Source organism: Struthio camelus, chromosome 6, assembly GCF_040807025.1.
Source record: "Struthio camelus isolate bStrCam1 chromosome 6, bStrCam1.hap1, whole genome shotgun sequence".
In the NCBI taxonomy this organism is placed as follows: Eukaryota; Metazoa; Chordata; class Aves; order Struthioniformes; family Struthionidae; genus Struthio; species Struthio camelus.
In genome coordinates, this window is record NC_090947.1 from 708207 (window position 1) to 731913 (window position 23707).

Genomic DNA, 23707 nt, shown 5'->3' on the forward strand with positions numbered 1-23707 from the left:
CAAAGCAAATGTAAGAGAGGTTATAGGAACCAGAGACTGGAAATGGAAAACAACTGAAACTAGTCACAAATTCTCAACAGTGAGATAATGTAGGAGCAAGCCCTATGAGAAATACTAGTTCTCTCTGGGGGTGTTTTTAGACAGCACCCGCAAAGGAAGTGCTTTTTGTAACAGCTCAGTATGAGGGTGAAGAAAAGAAACTGTACTTGTAGGAGAGTAGTGGTTTTCATCTGCTCTAGACCTAACAGTGCCCTTTGCTTTGTTCACCAAAAATGACTCTGGGTCATAGCGTAATACTCCTGAGCAATTTCCTCTTTGTGCTCTCTTTGCAAGTACCCAGAGCACTGCCTCCACCAGGAATTTGAAAGTAGCCCTTTTGGTTCCAGTTTGGATGCAAGTGTCCTACTGCATATCCTGGTAGTTGTGGCATATTCTGCCTCCTGGTAGAGATGGAGAGTTTGGATCCCTACATTACGTGGCTCTGACCAGGTAGATCCAGGAGCCTATTACAACTTGAATGAAATATACCCAATCTTGAATGAACCATACCCAATTGAGAGGGAGAGGGCAGAGGTAGTAGCACACTGGGTGTTCCCTGGTGCAGGATTTCTCTCCCACAGGCTGCTGCTTCACTTTCTTGCACATCTCTACAGCAAAGAAAGCTTGAATGTCTGTGGAGAAAAAGGTTCAGTACCTCTTGGATCAAGAAATATATTGAATTGTTGGACATAGTGGGGATTTTTGGCTTGCTGCCCTGTGGAGCCATGCATAAATGTTGCTCAGCTCCAGGCTGTGTGGCCTTTTTGGATAGTGGTGACCTTGCAATGAATTTGTGTCTGCTTATTTCCAATTTTTGAAGTGTTATATAACTACTAAGAGTTGAAGATGAAGTTTCAAATAATTTCGTGCAAGACCGGTAATGCTTGGGTTCAAAGCTACGGTAATGACCACACAGATAAGCATGGACATTTGTTCATGAGTCAGGTGCTTTATCTGGGTGAGGGAGAAATACCGCAGAATTTATGTGAACAGAAGGGTTGAGTGCCCAAACTTTCTTTTTTTGGATGTCAAAACTTCCCTAGAGAATTACCTTAGAGAAAATACCCTTTAGGTATTTACTAGCTAATACAGTTAAAAGATAAGGAAATTAAGGTTAGCTGGTTGTTTGTACTTCCCGTAAGTCTTAAGCACCTGGTAAGATAGCAAGATCTTTTTCAGATCTAGTTCTTTGAAGATTTACCACTACAGAAGATATTGAACTCCTGATTTCTCAAACTTTTCCAAAGAGAATGTAGTCAAATGTAATCTCATTAGTAGGAATGGAAAAGATATTTGGGGGACATCTCTTTAAAATGCAAGCCTGCAGGACATTGTCAAAAAGCGTAGAGATTTTTCACTCTTCTGTCCCTCTTAATAAGTCTAAAGGAGGAAATTTACCCATTGGTAAATAAGAAGTACTTTTGGTCTCAGAATAAATCTTACTGTAGATATTTGCTGTTTAAGCTTTTATAAAAATTATATTTTATTTGGTTTCTCTCTTCTTCCCGCTGCTCCATATCCAAACTGCAATAGCCACACAAATATCTCTTCTGTGTATATCTTTTGTTATTGTTAAAACAGAAATTTTATTCTCTGTGGAAGCAGAGTTGTTTGACTGTCCAGATTATGCTGTGCCCTGGGCTCCCTGGAGGTGTCAAAGCATGGATCACCAGGTAGAAGAGGCATCATCCCTTCTGATGACTGACCACTAACTGATCCAAACAAGTGTTTTGCTAGAGCCTGGTGGTATTTGTGGAGATATGGGTTCAGGGCAAGTAAAGAAAGCTCATTCACCTTGATGTTCGTGGTTTTGTTCAAATGTTAAAAACACTTACTGCAGGAGGCAAAGGCAGCTCAGAGCTGCACCTCCCTGTGTCCCTCAGTACCTTGTCTTTAGGATGTGATGACAGTCCTGTGATTCATTGCCTTACTGATGCATGCTCAAAGGAACTCTGTTGCCAAGGTGATTTTTCAAATATTATTTTTGCAAGGGCAGGTCTGTTCTGGCAAAGGATCCACAGATCTGTCTGCTTTCCTCTCCTCACAAAAAGTGAGGATGGGCTCAGATAGATCCATCCATTCACACTGACCAGTCAGGAATATAGAGCATGTGATCTGACTGGGGAGCTGAGAAGCTCCTGCTGTCCATACTTCTAGTGCAGTTTCCTTAAGTTGGACCTAGAAAACAGAACTCTGCTACCCTGCATGATCGACTTGTGCTGAGGCTGGAGATGAGGGCTGATATGCGCTAAGCTTGTATGTTTTGCTGGTGGCACAGATCTTGTTTGAAATCTTGTCAATAGCAGCTGAGGACAGGGATGAAAACTCTTCTGCAGTGCTTTCATGTCATGTGTGCCTTTCATGGCAGCGTGGTACGTGCAAAATGGATTTTAGTGCTTGTTCTCTCTGCCTTGGAGTACTTGCCTGGGCCCCAGGAGCCATGAAGTCCTGGCAGTGCAGGGCTCTGCGCAGGCTGCCAGACCCGTTTGTGAGTGCTTGGCTGGCTAGGCCAGACCGGGCAATGTGCTGTTGTGGATGAGCTGCTAGTTGACCTAAGCCTGCTTGTGCATGCATCTCCAAGCTGTGGTGCGGACATGTGTGCCCTCCTCTGGGGCTTCCGTTTCCTCTTTCCCCTTACTCTCTGTGTTACTTTGAGATCTGTCTAACTCTTGCTCCTCTTTGAGGAAGATTACCCTGAGACAGCATCCTTTTCTGTGACAATGAACTGGTGGTGTGCAGGATAAGCAACAGTGAAATATCTAGCAAGTGCAACTTGAGCTCATTCGTGATACTTAAGTGCTCTTAACTGCTCATGGGGTGAGAAGCTCCGAGTAGAGCAGACCTGATCAGAGGCTCTGAAGCACCTTCTTGTGCCTCTGGACAAAATTTTGGTCTTCGTGAGACCAGTGGTGGTGCGGGGTGCTGGTCAGCATGAGTAAAGGCACCACAGCTGGGGCCAAGGCAAGTAACTGCCTGAAAGGGTAAGAGGCAGGCAAAATAGCTGGTAGTAGATGCACATGTAAAGGATGTCTAGATTTTATTTCTTTAGGTATTGTTCATTTTATTTTTTTTTTAGCTGTTGCACATTGTATTCCCCTGGGGAAAGTTGTTTTCCATGAGCCCAATCTCACAGTAATGAGATTCCATTTCAACAGTTTTTTTTGGAAATCAAAAGTAGTGCAATTTATAAGATCGTTGACAGTGTAAAGCAAAAACATGTGGACTTTGTTTTTGGAGCTCTTCTATTTCTTGGATATTTTTTGTTTCCTGTTTCATTAATGGTGCCACCACTCGCCTCCTTAGAATAACAAAATTAGTCTAATCTGCCTTTGATAATCCCCTTCTGATGCTTCTTTGTGTATGCAAGTAGAGGCAGTGGGACAACAAACAGGTGCTGTCTCTACTGCCACAGAACAGCTACTCTCTGTTCATCTTGAATCAGGGATGCAGTGAAGTGAAGCGAAGCCATTGCTGGATTCCTTGCAGCCACTACAGATGGTGCCAAGCCTTTTAAAAAATATTTTTAAGAACTTGTTTTTTCACTTGATGCAGCCAGCAATGCCTTGTCTGCTGCGTACGCTCAGCAGAGGTATGGGACGTGGAGGAGACAGGGCAGGTGGAGAAGAGAAATACGGCGATGGTGATGAGAGTGGTAGCACTGGGCCTGTTTGCAGACCCCTTTTGCAGAATGCTCTGACAGCAGCTGTAGGTGTGTGCACTGTCAAGGCCTTAAGGGTCTTTTGGGTCTGACCCACTTGGCTTGTTTTTGACCTTTCTCGCTAATTATGCGGGGATTTTTCATTAACTGTAGTGTCATATCCGGTTCAACGGGAGGGATTCCAAGCACCCTGTGGAAGTGTGCAGCCTGCCCTTCCTTTAAGGCTTTCTCAAAGGTCAGTGCTTATAAACGTGGACTTGGTCTCTCTATCGTTTCCTCAGCCCTTTCATATCTGATATAACGCCCAGGGCTTTCTTCACTTCTTCCAGTGGCTGACCTGCATCTCTGCCATGTTCTCTCTTCACGTAGAAAGCATAATTACATTTGTCAGTGAGGTTTGCACAAAGGAAGTGTAAAAAGTGAAGCCTCCTTAGAAGCTTTTCTTTGTGCCCCAACAAGCAATCTGGGAAGTGATGTGGATATTTAATTTCGGTTTATTTCACTTTATGCATGGCTTTTGAGACTGCATGCTAGTAAGACCTGAGGGTCTGAACTCCTAGATCTCTGTGGATTTTTTTTGGAAAGCATCTTCTCTGCAGAGAACAAGTGCCAGCCCCCTTGCTGAAGGGAGCAGAATTTTATTTTTCTGTTTCATTTGAAGAAATGTCAAATTGTGCAAAACTTGAGAAAGAACTGGGTCAGAAGTGTCTGCGGCAGAGAACAACATGGTAATGAGGCTGCCCTCAGTCCTAGCTTACACCAGATCTGCCTTAGGCCTGTCCTGAGGAGTGCTGCTGCCCCTTTCCCAGGTTTGGCTCGCTCCAAGTTTTGACTTGCTTCTGTGGGCCTGCAGCAAACTTATGCCTCTGTCCTTTATGCACAGCTGGCCATAAGAGACCAGGTTGTGTAGGAACACATTTAACTTGGGATGGCAGCTGAGCCATGCACTGTCAGCAGCTGAGCCATGCAGATTCACCACCTGGCAATCAGTAGACTGAAACAGGACTCTCCTCAACAAAGGTTGTACAAGAAAAGGATGCTGAGTGGATAGCACTTCTGTTCTTTGAGCAGAAGTGTACGTCTGCAAATAGTTTTAAAATTTTTTGCAATATTAAAAACAAAGAAGTTTCCAAGAGGCTAGCGGACATTGAATGGTTACCATTCATCACCTTGGATTTGCTTTGAGCAAGGCTTTTTAGAAGATGAGTTCAAGACTTGGTTCACTTTGCCTGCTGCAGGCAAGTCCTTCTTTTCCTGTAGGTGCCAGCAAACGCCTCTATAGCTGCTTTGTCTCCATGGGTTGCAGTTGCATCTCATACTTTCCTGCTTGGGAAGGGGAACAGGAACATGGTCTAGCTGATATCAGGCGGGCACCATCTATCCTGTATTTCTTGTTCCCTCTTCAGAGTCTTCCTGCCTAGCCAGTGACTCAGCAGGATGTGCTGATAGTCAACTTATTTGTGTGTGGTGGTAGTGTTTTTTGGTGGTTTTTTCTTTTTTTCTTTAATAAAGAAACTTTCTGTGGCTAGCAAAATGTATGTGGCCGAAGCAGGGCGTTGTTTATTTCATTTCCTTGGACTAGTGATGTATCTGACCTAGTTTGCTGCCCCCCTCCCCTGACTTTTAGCAGCAAGATGGAAATACAGTAAAGGCTGCAACAGAAATCCATGAACAAAATGGATCAGAGGCCACATAGCTGTCTGTTCTCCCTCAGTGCTACTCATGTGGATGTTTTTCTTGTAAGAAAGCTGCATGCTATGGAAGAATCATGGGTGAGCATATTTCTTCCTCTCATCCCACCGTGTTTGTACCTGCCAACAGGGGTAGTAACTCCTGAAATAAGCAGATGTTCTGAGTGCAAAAGATAGCTTTTTCCAGGAGGAAGCCTGAGACCTGGCAGATGAGAATAGTTCCTTGTGGCAGCCATGGCTTCTCCATCGCAAGGTGATTTCTGGGATCCATCCGTGCCATGAACTGGCAATGTCAAGAACCTGGCTGACACAAGGCATTTTGCAATCTTCGTGGCACGCTCTCCTCAGTAATCAAGGTTTCCAGTGACACAACCTCTCTCCGTCCTGGTAACCTTCATCTCTATAGCAGGCTTAAGGCATCTTCCTTGCAGGCGGTCTTCAGAAGTGGATTTAAGGACAGTGACTCACAGGACCACCTCGAGTATCTTGTGTGCCTGACAGAGATTGACCCTTGAAATACTAATCTTTGGACTGGGGAAAGATGCTGAAACTGTGGATGGGAAGAGGAGGAGTTGAGGGCTTTTCGAGAGTGAAAAATGTCTCAAGCAGAGAGCAAGGTGCTTCTAAAGGGAAAGTTCTTTACCACGTAGCTGAGGCTGAATCTGGTTGTAGCACCTTAAAATGTTACTTGGGAGGCCAACATTTGTCCCCTGAGTTGCCTTTTGCAGACTACTGTGCAAACTGTGACGTCTCAGTAACCTCCTGAGGGGATCTGCTCCAGCTTCAGATGGCATGTCGCTTGTGCGCTTATGCAGCTAACAAAAGATGAATCTCTGCTCTTTCCGCAGAGGGAGGTTTCATGATGCCCTTGCTGTAACTGGTCAGAGCCTGAGGATGTTTACCAGGCCTGATGGAGGCATGACCTTGGTGTGAGGACACAAGTCACGCTGCTCCTCCGGGTCTTTGATGGGGAAGCAGGGCTTAGCAGCATGCTCCATTTTAAGTAACTGGGTGATTCTGGAAGGGTTGAGAATGCAGATCCCCTTTTAAAAAAGGATGCCTCCCTCATTAGGGGAAGGAGGGAACCTTGTGTGTTGGAGTAATGATTAAACACTATTAAAAATAATGTAGCTTGTTTTGGAATATGTAAGCCAAATGCTGTATCCATAGTGAGACCTGCCCTGTCCCAGCAGGCCAGCAGGGGCTGTCGTCATCTTTTTAGCATAGTTTCACAAGCCTGCCCCGAGCAGTAGGGTTTGGACTAATAAAACCTGAATACTCCCCATCTGTGGTCCCTGTGCACCAAGTACAGGCTACCAGGCTATCTCTGGGGGCTTATCTAGGAGTAAGGGGGAAAGAGCCAGAATATCAGCCCCTAATTCTGGCCTTGCCATCTCTAGGTCTAGCTCCCAGTAGTCCTGTGTGATCCTGACTCCAAGGACACTTCTGCAGCTGTGCTTTCTAGGGGAGAGGAGGAAGGGAACTTTGCTTGTTGGGAGCTGAGCTGTTAGATGGAGTGTATGGATAAGGCCACCGGGCTGACTCCCATGGGACACCTTCTCTGACAGGCAGAGAGACAGCAGCACCACTGTAGGGGAGGATGTCTTGGCTGACTTTCTGCCTAGCTTGTGTTGTCCGTGATCTCTTTTCTTCTTGGAAAAACCTTCAGTATTTCTGCATTGGCGCCTGTCAGGTCATGCCAGAGACTGGGGGAAACGCGACAGTGGTTTACCATTTCCCAAACCCTTTCAGTGAAAAAGGGTCTAAGACAATTTACAAGTGACACTATGTAATTAAAGAAAAAAACAAAAAACCCTTCTACTCTTCTGTGTACTCTTCACATTTCTTTAGTGAACTCATTATTCCACAGCTGTAGGCATATGCTGGTTTTTTCTTCCTATTATACAACTGAGGCTAAAATTAACACATCTGTTGCTGTTTAACTTCAATTTATATGGTACCCTGTTTTGCCAAAACACTCTGTTTTGAGCAGCAACAGCTTTACTGCTATGTATCCATCAGAGTTCTGGGAATAATGCTTAAACATTATGTGCTACTTTTAATAGCTCTTACTGAAAGGGGGCTTGGTGCTTTTATTTTAGCTGGGGTGAGGGGAACAGGGGGCAAATAGGTGTCTGATGTGGAAGAATCCCTTTCTGTTACAGTATAGTATGGCACAGGAACAGATTTATGACTGATATTTCTGCCTGTGGCACAGTCCTTGGAGTAATGTGCCTTCCTGGAGCTCTTTTAAAGTAGAGGTGAAGCCCATGTTTTGGCCCTTCTGGTTGTGTAGTCGAACTTAACAAGTGGGATCTTGGGGCTTAGAGAAGCCAGTAGTATTATGACTTTAACCTAGTCTCTTGATTGAGCAAGGCTTGTTTATGAATGCCTGGAAATGCTAAAATGGCTATCCTTTTAAAGCAAGATTTTTTAATATATATATATATAAAATATAAAATTTTTTTTTTTAGCCTGAGACCATGACTGCAGTCCTCTACCAAAAAACCATACAACCATTGTGAAACGAAGGAAGTCGTACTCAAAAGTTCTACCTGTCTGCCTTGAAAGCAGGTTCCTGAGAATTGCTGGGAGGAGTAACAAGCATTTGATGTAGGAGGCAGAAGGTCTTTTTTAAAAAATCTTTTTATGTTTAAAATGTTTTGTACTGCACAGATCAGAAAATAAACACATCCTCACTAAAAGGAATAATTGTCAAGTTTACAATGTGTAAATTACCCTCAGCTAATGGAAGTGGGTTTTGCTAACCCTTTTTCCTGTGAACAAGGTTTCAAAGGCAGGTGGTGTTAAATTACAGGTGGACTGGATTGTGGGGGGCAAGCCCTTCTGATTTCACAGAAAAATAATTAAAGCAGAGCTGCTCTCTGTCTTTGATCTCAGAGGTGCTTGCAAGCTAAATAAAAATAAAGACTACCTTGGGACAGTGTGTGCTGTTAATTAACTAACTAAATTCTGCCTCCTGCATATGAAGCACTCTCCAGTGAGTTTCCAGTGGCTTTGGCACGCTGCGTTGTAACTGGAAGTTGCCAAACACAGCTTGGCAACTTCCAGCAACAGAAAAACCTTTTGATGGGCAGGGAGAGCTATAAAATTATCTGTGGAAGATGCAGTGTGACTCTTGCATAGTTGTGACTTCCAGGGTTTGATGCAACAGGACGGAAACAGACCGCTTCACATGCCTCTTATGAGGGGAAGAGGGATATTTTCTCTGGCTGATGACTTTCCTGCAGCTTTTTGTGGAATGGATTTGAAGGACTGGCCTCAAAGTCTTGCTCACATCTCCAGGTGAGGGCTGATGCTAGATTTCTGCTGGCTGTTTATGCCTTCATGGTACGTAGGATGCTGAAACCCTGACAACCGCCTTATGAGCAGCCCCTTCCAGCCAGAGGCTTTTGAGAGAGGGCTAGACTTGTGCACTGGTCAGGAATCAGCAGTGTTGAGGCCTTTGGATCTGTGCAGCTGAATTGGCCTTGGGGACCTTAACTGTTGCCCAACCATTATTATTTAGATGTCATGGCTACTGTGAGATTTCTTGGCTATTGTCCAACACACTTCATCCTCATGACAAACCCCCAAACATGTAACAGCTTCAAGCTTGCTGTTGGCCCCCTGAGATTTGTTCCCCCTCTCCGCTAAGCGTGGGCGCATTAGGTTAGATCGTGGGTCCATGTAGCCTGGTACCACATCAATAGGACAGGGATACTTCCCTTCCCCCTGCACTTCTCTGGTAAGCTGCAGCTTAAGGACTTGGTGCTCGGGTGCCTATCTTCCCGCTTGCATAGAGGTTGGGCTCTTGCCAAGAAAACAGCTTTTACATTTCCTTAAATATTCTGCTGCTGTTTGGGGGGAAAAAATAAATATCTGAATTGGTGTTATTACTAGAATTGGCCAGCTGACTAAGTGGGCTTTTTGTTTTTTTTCCCCCTTTTTCTTTTTTCATTAATAAATCACACCAGGTGCTGTTTTCCCGATGAAGTAATGAACATGTTCATTGAACATGTTTTCAGGCAAGGGAGGGGATTCCACCCCCTCACCACCCCCCACTCCCCCCCCCCCCCAAAAAAAAAACAAAACACTGTCTATGAAATCTGGAAACACCTGCCGGTCAGTGTATGCCAGAAACAGAGTGAAGGTTTCTAGTCCAGGCAGTTGTTCAGAGATCATGGGGATGCACTTTGCAATTCACGTTTTGGCCTTTTTATCATGTTTTATCCTTGCTTCCTGGGCAGCAAAGTCATAGGAATTTGGGGAGTGCAGGGATGATAGCAAGGAGTTGGTTTTTGGGAGTGTTAGAGCTGCAGGCTGGTGCCTTATTACCCTGGGAGTGTGTCCCCTTATTACCCTGGGAGTCTCCTTAGCCTGGGTCTCTGCCTGCGTGCATCCTGGCTGGGGTGGAAATTAGGAGCGTAGCTGCTTCAGGCTTCATCTGGGATCTTTTCCTTTTGGGAAGATGAGCAGCTGACTGCTGTGGGACCTTCAGCCCGTTCACTTCTCCCTTGAGCGGAGAGGGAGCAGACATCTCGGTGGGGAGGCTCGAGTGAGGTGCAAGTCCCCCGTAAATCACCAGGGACAGTTCATGACACTTCAGATTTACATAAGTCAGTTGCTTTAGCATCTCCTTTGATCCCACAGCAAATGGGTTCAGGAGATTAACCCTTAAAATGAGTAGATTTTTGCCCTTTTTGTTCTCCTCCCCAACTTGCTGCGAGAGAGGAGGGGCTGCAGGAAGTATCGTGCCTGGCCGTAGCTTCTGCCCTGACCGTGGGGTGCTCATCCAGGCCATTCTCACCACTGAGGCCTAGGAGCGTATCTGGCTGAGGGTGTGCTTGATTTAGTGCCTAATGTGGTTGGGGGAAACATGAATAGTAGCTTCAGTCACAACAAATGCTTTAAGACAACCCTGAGCTTTTAAGTAATAGCTTCTAGGTACGGTTTTATTTCTGGCCTCTGGGTAGATAAATTGCGGTAACTTGTTTTTATTGGGAAAAGAGACCATGAAAACTCTGGCTTCGTTCTCCTTGTCCTCTAGAAACTTGAAACTTCTTGTTGTTGTTAGTGTTATGAGGAAGCCCCCACCCCTGCCCCAGTAGGCTTATTGTGATCTTAAGGCATTGAAATGATTAAATTGTGATCCTGCTTGTGTTTAAATCGTGCTGAAAGATTTGACGCTTCAGAGAAGTTCTCTTCAGTGAGTTGTTGTCAGAGTTATATTGAATTCCTTTATCCTGTTTCTCTGATTTCTGTTTGAATGGGGGAGAAAAGGGGTATTTCTTCTTTACCATGCTTAAGAATAGCCTAGGGTGAGAGGAGTAGTGTTTAGGGAGACTCTTCCTCTATTAGCATTCCTGTAGCAATATTCCCAGGACGTTTCACATTGACTGAAGTCTTTTTTTCTTTTTCTTTTTTTTTAAACACCAAAGATAAGATAAAATGTTATAGTGTCTGTAATGAATCTCCAGTAAAAATATTTGTGTCTTTATTTTCCTTGGTATTGGATATCAGTGATCAACAGCTGATCTCCAAATAGTGAATTCAGTGTTTAGTGGTGCTAGCCTTTACTTGCAAGCTATTAATAATTGGCTGCTGCCTATGGATGCTATGTCTGGATTTTTCAGAACATTTCCACTCCTTCCCCTCTCCGCTACGTGTTGGCTAGGCAGAAGTTGAGGACTTTGGAGAATTGCTCGCTGTTACGTGGATGCCTCGTAGCCTTGTCAGAATACTATTACTCTTTCTATCCCCTGGATGTCTGCAGTCTGTATTGGGTTTTTTTTGTTTGTTTGTTTGTTTGTTTTTCCTAGCTTTATCAGTCTGCATATTTTCAGTGTGAAACTTGCTTTTTGCTCCCACTTCTGGAATCTTTAGGTCCCTCTGAATTTGTCCCCACTGGTTTGTTAGATTTGTCTTAGTTTAGCAATCTGTTGCTCATGCAACCTCAAAAGGGAAATAGAACTAGGCCTAATTCAGATCATTGTGGCAACTCATCTGCATAGACGTTTTGGGAATGATCAGTACTTGCGGCTAGTTTTCAGAAGGAAACACCAATCCATTCAGGCCAAAATCCCGCAGGAGCGTGGCATAGTGGGAGAAGAACAGCTACTTAGCATGAGAAAACAGGGCCTGTGCAGCTGCTAATCTAATCTTGTTTCTTATTTCTCAGCTGACAAGGAGCCAGTTTTGATTTGTTCAGCTATGGATTGAGATGCAGCCTGTCTGACATGCTGACAAGTTCAAAAGTGGAAAAGGCTGAACAAAATATTATAGGCTCTGCAGTGTTATCTTTATGAAGTATCCAATGCAGAATTTGTATGCAGTAGCCAGGCTCTGTTTTATGTCTTTTTTTTTTTTTTTCCCCCAGGTGTGGAAGAGAAAATAATTCTTTCAAAAAAAGAAAAAATGAAGCTGAAGAAAGAAAGATGGCTACAGAGTAAGTACTCCAAAAAATAGCTGTATCATGTGACTCTATTGGATTTCTCTGTAAATGAGATGTGTTCTGTGGGTGGAAGTATCAGACAGTGTCAGAAGAAGGGCTATCAGCCGTGGAGGCTGAGTGCTTCTCAGAAACCTTCAAGTCTGCTCACTGTTACATGAGACGGAAGCCTCAGGTATTGCCCCTCTTTCCAGAGGGCATTTAACACTGAGATTGAGTCTTTGCCTCAAAGCTATTTTTGGTCTTCCTTCATGTGTGATATAAGGGATTACATAAAGCCATTTACATAGCCTCCAGGTAAAACACTGTGCCGCTATAGGGTTTAAGCTTGTTGCTCTATACTGTTAAGGATGTGGTACAGATGCTACTAGCTGTACAGTCGCACCATGGGCTGGGTGGCTCCTGAGGAGCGATGTGGAGGGCAGAACAGCCTGAAGCCAAGCCCTACATACACAGCCACCAGTTAATCCCCAGTCTTTGTGAACAGTGGTGGAAGTCGGCAGTGGGGCCTTGTGCCCCTTGATAAGCAAAGTCTCTGGGGAGTAGTAGTTGTGCTACTGCTCTTTCCCATACGCCACAGGTCAGTGAACCCACCTACCAGACAGTTTTGCCTTTCTAGAGGCTGTGAAATAAGAGCCAAACAAAACCAGGCCGTGGCAAAAGTGCTCCTGTTTCCTGTGGGAAGTGTGTCTGTATTTTTGTTTCAAATATCTCAATACAGTGAGACTTTCAGCTGTGGTACTCTGAGGTACTCTGCCTTCTTATTGGTTATGTGCTACCTGTCCTAATGTACTGAATCACTTAAAAGCTCAGGCCTTACCTTTGTTGCACAGCTGTGCATCTGGCACCTGGTCGTGAGTGCCAGTGGGAGCAGGGAGTTGCAGGTGAGGGATGGGGGGGGCCTCATTCTGTAAAACTTGAGGTGGTCTTGTTTGGGGACCCTTCCAGAGGGCAAGTGAGATGGCTTTGCCTTCCTTTTCAAGTGAAGGAGGGAACACGGTAGCTTCTCTCTGACTAGTATCTCTATGCTTTCGGCAGAAGGAGCTTTAGAGCATCAACTCCTGAGGCTCTGCTTTGGTATATGTGAGGTATAGCAGGAAGATTCCTCTTACCACCTGGAGTTGTTCTTGGGGCAGGCTTTTCCCTTAACACCTTTCTGCCCAGCAGAATTGTTGACAGACTGTGTTAGGGGTTGAGTGATGTGTCTTTCTGCTGCACCGTATGTTTTCTGCTCCTGAGTTCTCACTGCTCTCTAAGCTTGAGTCCATCAGCCTGTGATTTCACCAGTCACAGTTAAGGTGTCTCCGGGCTTCACTTGCATAAAAAGGTGGTAATTTAACACAATGAGCGCTAAGAAAACTTCTTTTCCCTCACCAAACAAGAACTCCCAAGTTCCTTTTACATCTGCAAGCCTCAGTTGAGCACGACAGCGTGACAGTTCTGACATCTAGCCTGCTGGTTGCAATTTCATTGCTCCTAAAGCGCTCTCCCTGTGTGTGTGTATCTGATAGTATTGTGGGAATATAGAAAGGGTCTGCTGGAGCACAACTGAGCTTTCCCTAGACTGATATCCTATCTCTGACCATGACTAGTAGCAGATGCTGTAGAGGAAGGTAAGTTCTCAGCAGCGTCTTAATGACAGTGAATTCACAGAAAAGGGATACAACGGAGGACAAGCTCCTGGACTTTGGTGACGCTACTGCTCTCGTATTCGAGGTCAGCCATCTTGAAGATGGGGAAAGTCCAGAAGCAGGCTCTCATGCGCTCTCAATCCTGCCCTCCTGCATGTATGTCTTTACAGCAGCAATCTTCCTCAAGATCACCTATGTTTTTTTGGCCCTGGTATGGGCTCCTTTCCCCTCTCTTGGCTTTAAAATCACTAAGCTGAGTGAATAGAAATGAAACGCATAGGCTTTGCTTTGGGGAGAACCTCAAGATAGAAAATTTCATCCCAAATTATCTGTCTGAGAAGATACTAGATATTGGAAGTACTTTTCAGATGTGGAAGTAGCCAATTGCTGGCCCTCTTTACACCCCCACTAAACTTGCAGGCGGCGGGCAACTATCAGCATTCTCTCAGTAAATGCTGTTCTAGGGCTAGCCAAGTCCCCTAAGACTTCCGTAACAAGGGTCAGCAAGTGTTGGTACCAAGTGTGCAGCTTTTTATCGAGACAAAAACTGAATAGCTGGAAAGAGCCTATATACATATCAATAAAGAAATTGATATTATTATTATTAGCTGTTGGAGCCAAATGAACTTGTATTTCCCAAGATGGTGGTTTTTCAGTGACACCAAGCACTTTGGCACTGTGATAACTGACCTCAAAAGAGCTGCAGTCAACTACAACTGAAGCTTTTTGATTTTGTCTAGTGCAGATAACTTCTCTTTCTTTGTAGATTTTGCAATATTTGATTGGCCCTCTCCCCTCACCCCCAAAAAGAGAACCCAACTTTGCTGAAGTTGTTATATTTAAAACTCTGTTTTCCTAAATCTTCCCAAGAGTTTGTTGTTTCTTGTTATCCCAGGCCTGCTTTTTTGACATTGGATGCCAAGACCCTGGGAACTAAAGTTCAGCCCAGTAGTGCAAATGCAAAACTTGGAGATTTCTTCCATTCCAATAAATCATCTCAGGAAAGACTAGAGAGGGAAAAAAATTATGCAATGCTTTAGACATTAGAAGTATGCACATTTAAAAATATATATATCGTATGGCTCCTAGGATGAGGAAGACTTCATAGGAAAAGAATTTGGGATGTTTGCTCAGAATCAGGTGTCTGAAAATTTTGAGCACATAATGTTTATGAAAGCTCTAAAGTCGCCAGCTTCATAAAGCCAGACCAAAAAAAGAAGTGATGCAGAACAGAAAGCTGTGTTCTTGGCAGAGATTCCTGTAAGGAGAAGCATTTACAATCTCGATTTGTCACAAACATCCATGTACAGCAAAAATTGCAGTTCATCAAGAACTGTTGCTGTTTGACTCAAACAGCTTAGCTGGGGAGTCAACAAGACAAAAAATATTAAGAGAGCACCAAGCTATCCAATGAATTTGAATTCCGCTTTCTTGAATGGAGCGCCAGGATTAGACCCAGGATTCCAGGTGGCATCTTGTCTGTGGTCTGTCGAGTGGGACTGACTGTTTTCTTGTTTCCACCAAAAATACTTTTGCTGATTACAGTCCTGCTTTTGTGGCCACGTTGCATCGACAGCCGTAGTCCTTCCTGTGTTGACTAGCTTGGCCACGTGATTGTTGTCCTTGTGCTCCATAATGTCCAGATGAGGAGTTCCCAGCTTAGAGCTTGAAGCTCTGAGCTTCCTTGAAATGCATTCATATGGTGTTTGCCTGGTTGAGGGGTTGATGGCCACGGTAAAGGAAGCACAGTGCTGACGAACTGGCTGGTCTTGATCAGAAGGGTCTGATTTTTCTCCGAAGAGCACTGGGTATGTTTGTTTAAGGCTGTAAGCAGAGGCCTGCTCTTCTGCTGTGGCCTTAACTGGATGCACTGTGGGAGAAGTAGTTCTCCATCATGTCCCCCACTGTACTGGCACCCCTGATGGTATCAAGGCAATGTAGCTGGTTTCCAGGCCCGGTGATGATCTGGCAGAAGAAAAGGGAACATGCTGACCATGCAGAGCTCCAACTGTTTCTGGTGGCATTATCTTGGGACAGATTGGTGCATCCTGGAAGTCAGCTGGAGGCTCGTAGCAGACTCCTGTGCTGTGTTGCTGTGAGCAATGAATAGTCTTGCATGCCATGGTGCAAGGGGTGAAAACAGTTCAGACAAAATGATCCTGGGAATTCCATTTCCTATTGCAAATGCTGATAGAGATGTGTCCAGTTATAGGCAAACAAAGGAGGGGGGAATACCCAGCTGTATTGTTTTCAGTCTTTCCCTGTTTTAAATGACTGCTCATCTGTTGTGCGTGTAAAGAGTGAAGCAGATCGTAAATTTCTTAGATCAAGGGGTATCTCTTGAAAACACTTTCCCTTCCCCCACTAATGTCTTGTTTCTGACTCAGAAATAGAAAGTGTGAAGCTAGCCAAGCAGAAGCAAAAAGCTGAAGCAAAGCGGAAAGCAACACCTGTGGTCGGAGACATGCAGCCACTGATGGAAGCCCTACCTGAGCTCTTTGACTTGACCACAGGTGGCAGGGACAGGAAGCCACCCAAGAGGTACGTGTCGTTTGGGGATGGACCGCTTATTTTCCTTTTTCATACAGGATAAAATGTCCTGCAGCTCAGTTTGTAGCTAACAAGCAATGAAAGCTTGGTGCCAACAGTCAGGAGAACGGGGCCTCATTCTCAGCTGCATTTCACCCCTTTCCGTGTTTCACTGGCCACAAGAAAAAGCCTAAATGTGCTCTGTGAATCTCCAGTTAAGTTGCATCTGAGGCAACCCGTTCCCCTCTTAGCAGCAGACAGATCGGGAGCAACGAACCCTCCTGGGAGCTGTAGGATTGGCACACAACTGTCCAGCGTGCATTACTGCTGTACTCACCTGAGAATCTGCGCTTGAGGTGTGTTTTATAATGAAAGCTGTCCTGGGTGTCACTGTCAGCGAGCAAAACAAGACAAAATAAGAGAAATCCTTTCTCTTCTAGCAGGTCATATCTGTAGCGTCCAAAGGGAACTAAGGAAGTCATTCTTGTTTTGCAAGCGGGAAAACAGAGGGCTGATGGCTTACCTATATTCACACAGCCATGATGCAACAGAGGGGAGTGGATCTGGAGAGACAGGTTTCAGAAGCAGTGCTGCCTGCTAGGATTTTTTGCTCCCTTCCCACATGGGCCTCGGGCTACATTGCAGCCTGCTGTTGTGTCCTTCCAAACCTTCAGGCTTTCTCCTGAGGGAGTTTGAAACCTTTGAGCACAGCTTTCTTCTTTGGCCAGACTCTTTGGTTGCCCTGTTGGCTTGGAATGTGACTTTGGACAAGAGCAGAAAGATGGTATTTCCTTTCTATTTATTGTGCTGAAAGAGAAAGGCCATTTTGACTTGCCAGGAGCCTGCTAGATACATAACCATGTATTTTCTCCTTTACAGTTGCCAGTTAAGTTGTTTGGAAAATGGACTGGGTTTGCTCCCTTTGCTGTCTCTGCACTACTCTGTAATCTGTATTCCCATGCCTCTGATCCTCTGAAACCCACACTTCAACCGTCCCTGCCAGCCCTAGGGTGGGTTCTGATCTGACCTGGTGCTTTTACCTTTTAAACGCAGGGCTTGCCTGGCTGTCTGGTCAGTATTGCAGCTACTTTTTCATCTCCCAGTGCAGAATAAAAGAGCTCTGCATGTTGCATAAACGCTTGTCCCTCATCTCCAGTTGCTCTGAAGGGATTGGAACTAGAAACTTGTTTTGACTGTAATAAGCAGGCATTTGGATTAGAGAACAGCCAAGTATAAGGCTGTCTGGCAAAGCAGCCTGTTCTTTGGTTGCAGAGCTAGGCTGAAGATACCATGAACTCTCTTGTGGCTTGCTGGACACCCCAGAAATAAACTCTGACCCAGGTGTGATGCCCACCTATAGAGTCTGGCTGAGTTGGCAGTTTCTTGTGCTTTTGGAGATCCACCCCTCAGACAAACAGCAGCTATGTACCTAGCTTGCATCTAAGCATGGGAAAATATTTCCTTCTTTAACTTGGCTTCTAATTCTTTGAATTCTTTTTCTTTTTCTTTTTTTTTCTTTTATGCAGCCATTTACTAAGTCTGCCTTCCCTTTCAGTGGGAATGGGCAGCAAAAGTACATAGTTTCAAGTCTTCTAGAGCACTTGAGGTTTGGTTGGATGGAGCTCTGTGGCCTGTCTTAGCCTAAGGATAAGTAGGTGTTTTTGTCCCCTTTGAGTGGTGATGTGCCACAACAACATGTGGTACCTGACTCCAGAGTGTGTTCAGGAGCTGTTCCCCCTCATAATCTTCCCCCATCTCCCTTGGAGGCCGACTCCCTACTATCCAGGAGAATGGCTTGCAGAAGGTACACATAGGTGAGGAAGGACAAGTAGGGTGCTTCCTGTGGGGACTCTTTCCCTTAGTGCCTGCATAATTTAGTATGAATTCCTGGTGTCCCTGCAACTTGCAATTTTGGGCCTTCTCAAAAGATAAAGTAGAACTGGAAAAGGTTCAGAGAAAGTTGACAAGGATGATGGTCAAAGGTCTGAAACAGCTTCTATACAAGGGGTGACTGAGTGAGCTGGGGAGTCCTCAGCCTCAAAAGGAGGCAGAGGTAAGGAGGATTGAGAATGTAATAGTCTATAAAGTCAAGCGTGATATGCATAGGAAGCAGTTCATCCTCTTTGCCAGTATGAGGACTAGGAGCATCTAACACAGCTAATGAATAGCAGCTTCAGTCCTAACACAAGGAGTCTCTGTGCTCTGAGCAACTCCTTGCTGCAGGATGGCATGGCTGTGGGAAGCCTGTGTGTTCACACAGGACCTGACAGATCCAGTGAGGAGAACTCCACTGAGGATTACTGCATGCATAGATGCTGCATCTGGCTCCAAGTCTCTGAGTAGCAGATGCTGGCAAAGATGTAGGCATATGCTTTCCCTACTGCTATACTCTTCTTTGGCCATCTGCTATGGGCTGTTTTAAAACAGAATATGGGCCAAAATGGTCCCTCCATCTGACCCACTACACGCATTCTTCTATTTCTATAATATATTTTATGGCAAAGGATGTGCAGCATGCATAGGAGCTTCTGGTGGTCTTACACAAACCTTTAGCCTGACATCCTCAGAGCAGTGCTGTCAGCTCCATCTCTTTCTCTGCCTCTCCAAGATCTTCCTGTGGGAGTGTGGCAGGCCTTCTCTTCTGGAAGACTGAGCTCATCTTCTGGCTCTGTTTTCACTTTGGCTGCAAGGCTCTAATATCTAGAAAGCCCAGTGGGACCAGGGCACAGTGGGTTAAAGAAGCACTGCTCTGACTGAGAAATGTGGGATTGGCCAGCACTGTCTGCCATGGTCAGCAACGTCTGCAGTCAGTACAGCTCATGTGGGAGCCTGACGTGGACTGACATTGCCTGTGACATGTCAACCAAAAATCAGTCCCTCTTGCACCTGGGATGGAAGAGCTACGGTGCTCTTCCCTCCATGGAAGAGTAATCCCCTTGCTGGCTTGTGGCTTCCTGTGCTGCATGAGGATGCGTGTGCATAACCGTTTGAAATAATCAGAGGAGGCTTTTATAGGATTTGCATCATTACATAAATGAAGGGTAATACTCTGGTGATTTGTCAGCATTATTAATAAAAGATTAGATTCTCCAGGAATTTGATCTCCTGCTGGGTAAGAGAGCATTACAGTGAGTTTTTTATTCTGATTTATAATAAATGAAGGCAATGAAGTGTAATGAAACAGGGCTACCATTCACAGTCCGAGTGAGCAGGCAGTGTCCTGGTGATTTGTTAGGGGAAATTCAGACAGCAGCCTTTCGAGCCTGCCAAACCAGTGGGGCAGAGGTGTTGTGTGGAACTGAAAAGCCCTCAGAAGCATTGAACCTGTTTAAATGGTGATGTGGCTCTTCCCAAAAGCACAAGTGAACTTGGCACCCTAAAGCAGTCCTGCAGCCTTGTGGAGTGTCCTAGAGGAAGTTGTCCTGAGAGGCACAGTCTCTGGAACACATGAACTTGTAGGGCCCAGTGGTATACTCTAGAAAGGCTTTTCTTTCAGCAAGATTACCCTCTGCAGAGCTATTTGAGACCTACTTCCCTTTGAAAAAATTGTCATGGGGACTTGGGGGCACACACAGGTTTTGCACACCCCTACTCTGGTGATTGTGGGTTGCCATCTGACTTTGGAAGGGATTTCTCTATGCTGCCTTGAATGATCCAGGCAAACGGGCTGTGACTGGGAAGTTGCTCCTGCGCCAAATAGCTAATGAACATAAAGTGAGTAGAGATGTTTCCTGCTCTTGCTGTGTAGTGAATACCAGTGGATAGAGCAGCATGAGGGGAGGCTGCTCAAACTCCGGTAGCAGTTTATCTGCTCTTGCTGCTTGCCGTGCCTCATGAACTCTCAGGCCTGTTACATAACACCAGCAGTACCACGGTGACCTCGGCAGGGGCAGAAGGGTGAGCGAGCCGCATGCAGGCATTGATCCTACCTGGCTCCCGTTTCCTGAGTAGCCTCCGCGCTGCAGTGTTCGCTAACAAACATCCATGTTGTTTGGATTCGGCAGGGGGGTTTGGATGCTGGGGCATGCAGTGCTGGGCAGAAGGTGAATCAGGTGTGAAAGGAGTAGTGGTGAGAGCAGCCCTCATCAGCCTGGGTCTGCCAGGGTTCCCCTTGAGGAAAACTGATATGGGTCAGGATGGGAGGGGGAGAACTGAAGAAAAAGAGCAGGAATTGATCAGGAGAGAGGGAAGATGAAACTGAGTAGGGTAAAGGAATGTGAGGCAGGGGAGGAGGAAGGAACGAAGGATGGAGAAAAATAGACTAAAAGGATGGAGGGTAGAGGGTCAGAGAGGAAAAGGAGGAGTTGAGGTTGCTGTAATGCTGCCAGCAAGACGTCAGATCCTGCTCTCTTGAAGAGAACTTGAGAGACTTGTTTTTCCTAGTGTTGAGAGACCTGAAGAGCTCTAGGACAGATCAGGTCGGGGAGGTGCTGGGACTGGCCCCAGGACAGATTGGTCCCTGGCTTCAGGTGCTGGCAAGGTGCTCCTGAGCCTCGCTCATTCGCAGGCGCTGCCTGCTGTGGCTGACGTGTCATTGCTTGTCTCAGATCCAGATGCTGCAATCGTGAGCCCAGTCAGCTGGAGGGGAGCTGCTCTGTGGGGAATCTATCTCCTTGTGCTCATGTGCTAAGGTGCCATTGAATAACTAGGAAAGTTGCTTCCCACCCTATTCTCTGAAAGCATTTGGCAATTAATTTTTTCCTGCTAATCTGCACTTAGTGAGATGCAACAGCAGGCCCTGCTCTGACCAGGCTGAGAGCTTGGTAGGTATGCTTTGTGCTGGAGCAGGGTCCTGCCCTTTGGTAAGCAGAGGAAAAGCTTGAACTGGTTTCCCCTGCGTTCATGGAGACTGCCTAATCCGCTGGGCTGATGAACTGGGCCGAGCCACAGTTCATGGCTGTTTCTGAAGGGGGCTACAGTAGAACTTTGACCAGAAACTTCTTCCTGTGAGCAAGAAACCTCTTGCAAAGTGTTCTTACCAAGACTAGCCCTGTTCCAATAATACATATTTTCAATGGTTTATTTTTTTAGCCATGTTGCTCTGAGCTTTATGTCATAGGATCCTTTTGTAGGAGCATCTGTAGGTATTCAACTCAGTGCAATCACTGCCTTGGGCTGCCCCTTATTAGTTCTTCTCTTAGCCAGACCCCGCCTTCCTCCCAGGCAAGTCCCGCTTTTCTCCTATCTCACAGCACTTGTACACAGAAGCTCTGATGTCCGCCTACTGCTGCTGTTTCCTAGCTGTTCCAATTTGGTGACTTTTTTTCCTGCTGAACAAGCCAGTCACTTCTGAAACTGTTTTCCCCCTTGCTTCACCTGTTCATCTCTATATCCGTGCAATCCCAAAGGGTGGAAGTTGCTTCTCTGTTTCTTTATGTCCAGTTATACCAGCAACTCTCTTAGTGCACTTGAAGTCCCAAAAGCAACTGCTGCCCTTTCTGCATGGCCCTTTCTGCATGTCCCTTTCTTGGGCTCTGGGGTTGGCTTTTATGGTATATCTCTGCTCCTGGTTGGCATAAGGCAGCACATGCGTCCAGTGCAGTGTCCTGTGCAGGTTGGGATGACACGCCTTTGGTCTCCTTGGACTTTACCCAGAAATAAGAAATGGGTGCGGAGAGTGTAGATCTATGCTTCCCCCTGTGCCTCAGCTGCACATTATGCATCATCCTGTTATTGTATATTAATGGGAATTTTTAGATTCCACGTTTCATTGTAAAAGCTGAAGCTCTACTGTGCTTTCCCTTTAGCTAACTGATTTGCAGCTGACTTCTAGCCAAAGGTTTGCCAGTTTATGTGTTCATAGGGAGAAAGGAATATTCATTACCTGAAGATATAGGGAGAAAGGAATATTCATTACCTGAAGATATAGGTGGCACCGTATACCCTAATGGCCCCATTGCAAGACCTGAAGCAGAGCTGGTCAGTAGCAAGGCTGGCAGCATCTCTTCCTTGTTGAGTAACTGTGGTGATGTCTATAACTGATGTGTGTTGATGCTGGAGCTTTGTAGTGTTTGGCAAGGAATGTGCGATGAGCAAGGATGACACTAGATTAGGAGGGAAGGGAAGTTCAGTGATCTCTTCTCTAAGCAATGGTATCACTTGGATCTGGAAGTTAGTGATAAGCAGAAAGTGATCCAGGAATGGGCAGCTAATGACCAGTTCTAGAGGTAAGTGATCCTATGTTTTTTTCAAGTGCATTTACCTCTTGCCCTTTCAGTCCTGATTCCTGAGCTGTTGTTAGTGTATGGCAGAAAGTCTGCTTTTCCCTTGCTGTCTGGCTATGGAAATAATTGCTTTTCAGGGCAATTTCTGTGCAGGGCGATTGCCTATACATTCTTGGAAGACATGTTCAGAATCACTGGATTCTTTTCGTCTCCTTACCGATTGCTAAATTGCCTCTTCTCTGTAACACTCACTCACTCACTTGTTTGTATCTTTTTTTCCACAGCCATGTGAAAACAAAAGCGGAACCAACAGACTTCTGTCTCATGAAACCAGCTCAGAAACGCAGGCTCTTGTAAGTATCACTTACCAGAGTATCCGGTCCCTGCTCCCCATAGGTCCTCTCAATGTTGCCTTTTTTGCTGGACTTTTTCTGGTATTTTAGTACACCCTTATGTGTTCAGAGATGCTGCTGCCTTTTGAGAGATGCATGGACTTCTCTAATCTTCTGATTGAGGGTGACTTGGGAACTATGCGATTTTCCCCTATGGGTGCAGCTTTTCCCAAGTTGTTTGCTTGCACAGTGCAGTGGGTGCATGAGCACAGGCAGATCTGATGCCTGTTCTGCCTTGCTGTCTGAGACAGGACAAGCAATGGGTTAGCTGGGTTTGGGCCCAGCACTGGAGCCCACATACCTAGTGCTGACATAAACCTTGCCCACCTGCAGGCCTCAGAAGAGAGGTGGCAGACTGCAGCTTTGAACCTCCCCTTTGTGTGCTGCAGCGTATTTGGGGGTGCCCTTCTGTCACTCAGTCCATTCCAGATGGATTTGGTCCACTTCTGCTTCTGTCTGGCACAATATCTAAGTGAAGAGAGCCCAGGAAGCTGGGGTTACTTCCTTTAATAATTCACCTTCCTGGTCTCATTGAAAAGAAATTGCTAGCTTGAGCCTCCTGTGTATCTCTCTAGGGTTTCAGTAGAAGAATGTCATCTTGTCCCTTCTGACCATAGTTGTCTTTGGGGATGGATTGCCACTCTGTTCTCTGGTTCCCCATGTCACCACTTATGGGGACATCTGATTCAAGTCCCACTGTGCCATGAGTGCTTCTGCTTCTCTGGGAACACTTGTGTTGCAGGTCCTCCTGCAGCCAGTACTGCTTAACTGGAGACCTTTGAATTCTGACTCTGCAAAGTGAGCATGCCTGTACTGTGTCCCTTTGTGTGACGCAGGCAATGTCTTTATAAACCAGGGGGTGCGTCCCTTCTCTCTCAGCTTTCTGAGTTGGAGCTGCCAACATCCTGCTGTGACTTAGTCTCCTATGACGCCAGGCCCACCTAGTTCTAGCTGATACCCTTGGAGAAACGCCCTCTGTGGTTGTATAGGGGAGGGGCTCCTGAATCCCTGCATAACGTCAGGAGCTACAGTGCTCTGGTGGAACACTTCTGGAAGGATGACTGACGTGCCTTACATCCTTTATGGAGACTGCTGTGTATCGGCACATGCCACAACTTTTCTTGTAGAGTGAAGCACTGAATGCTTTTGAGT

General features: G+C 45.7%; 1 protein-coding gene across 3 annotated transcripts in view; it reads left to right on the forward strand.

The window, feature by feature from the left end:
* The window catches only part of SLX9 (SLX9 ribosome biogenesis factor), a 77121-nt gene that overhangs the window by 39824 nt on the left and 13590 nt on the right, over positions 1-23707 (forward strand). For all 3 annotated transcript variants that reach the window (XM_068947681.1, XM_068947682.1, XM_068947684.1), the window contains exons 3-5: positions 11768-11836; positions 15858-16011; positions 22448-22516. In XM_068947681.1, coding sequence (XP_068803782.1) covers positions 11768-11836; positions 15858-16011; positions 22448-22516 — 292 coding nt within the window. The remainder of the gene's footprint in view (positions 1-11767; positions 11837-15857; positions 16012-22447; positions 22517-23707) is intronic.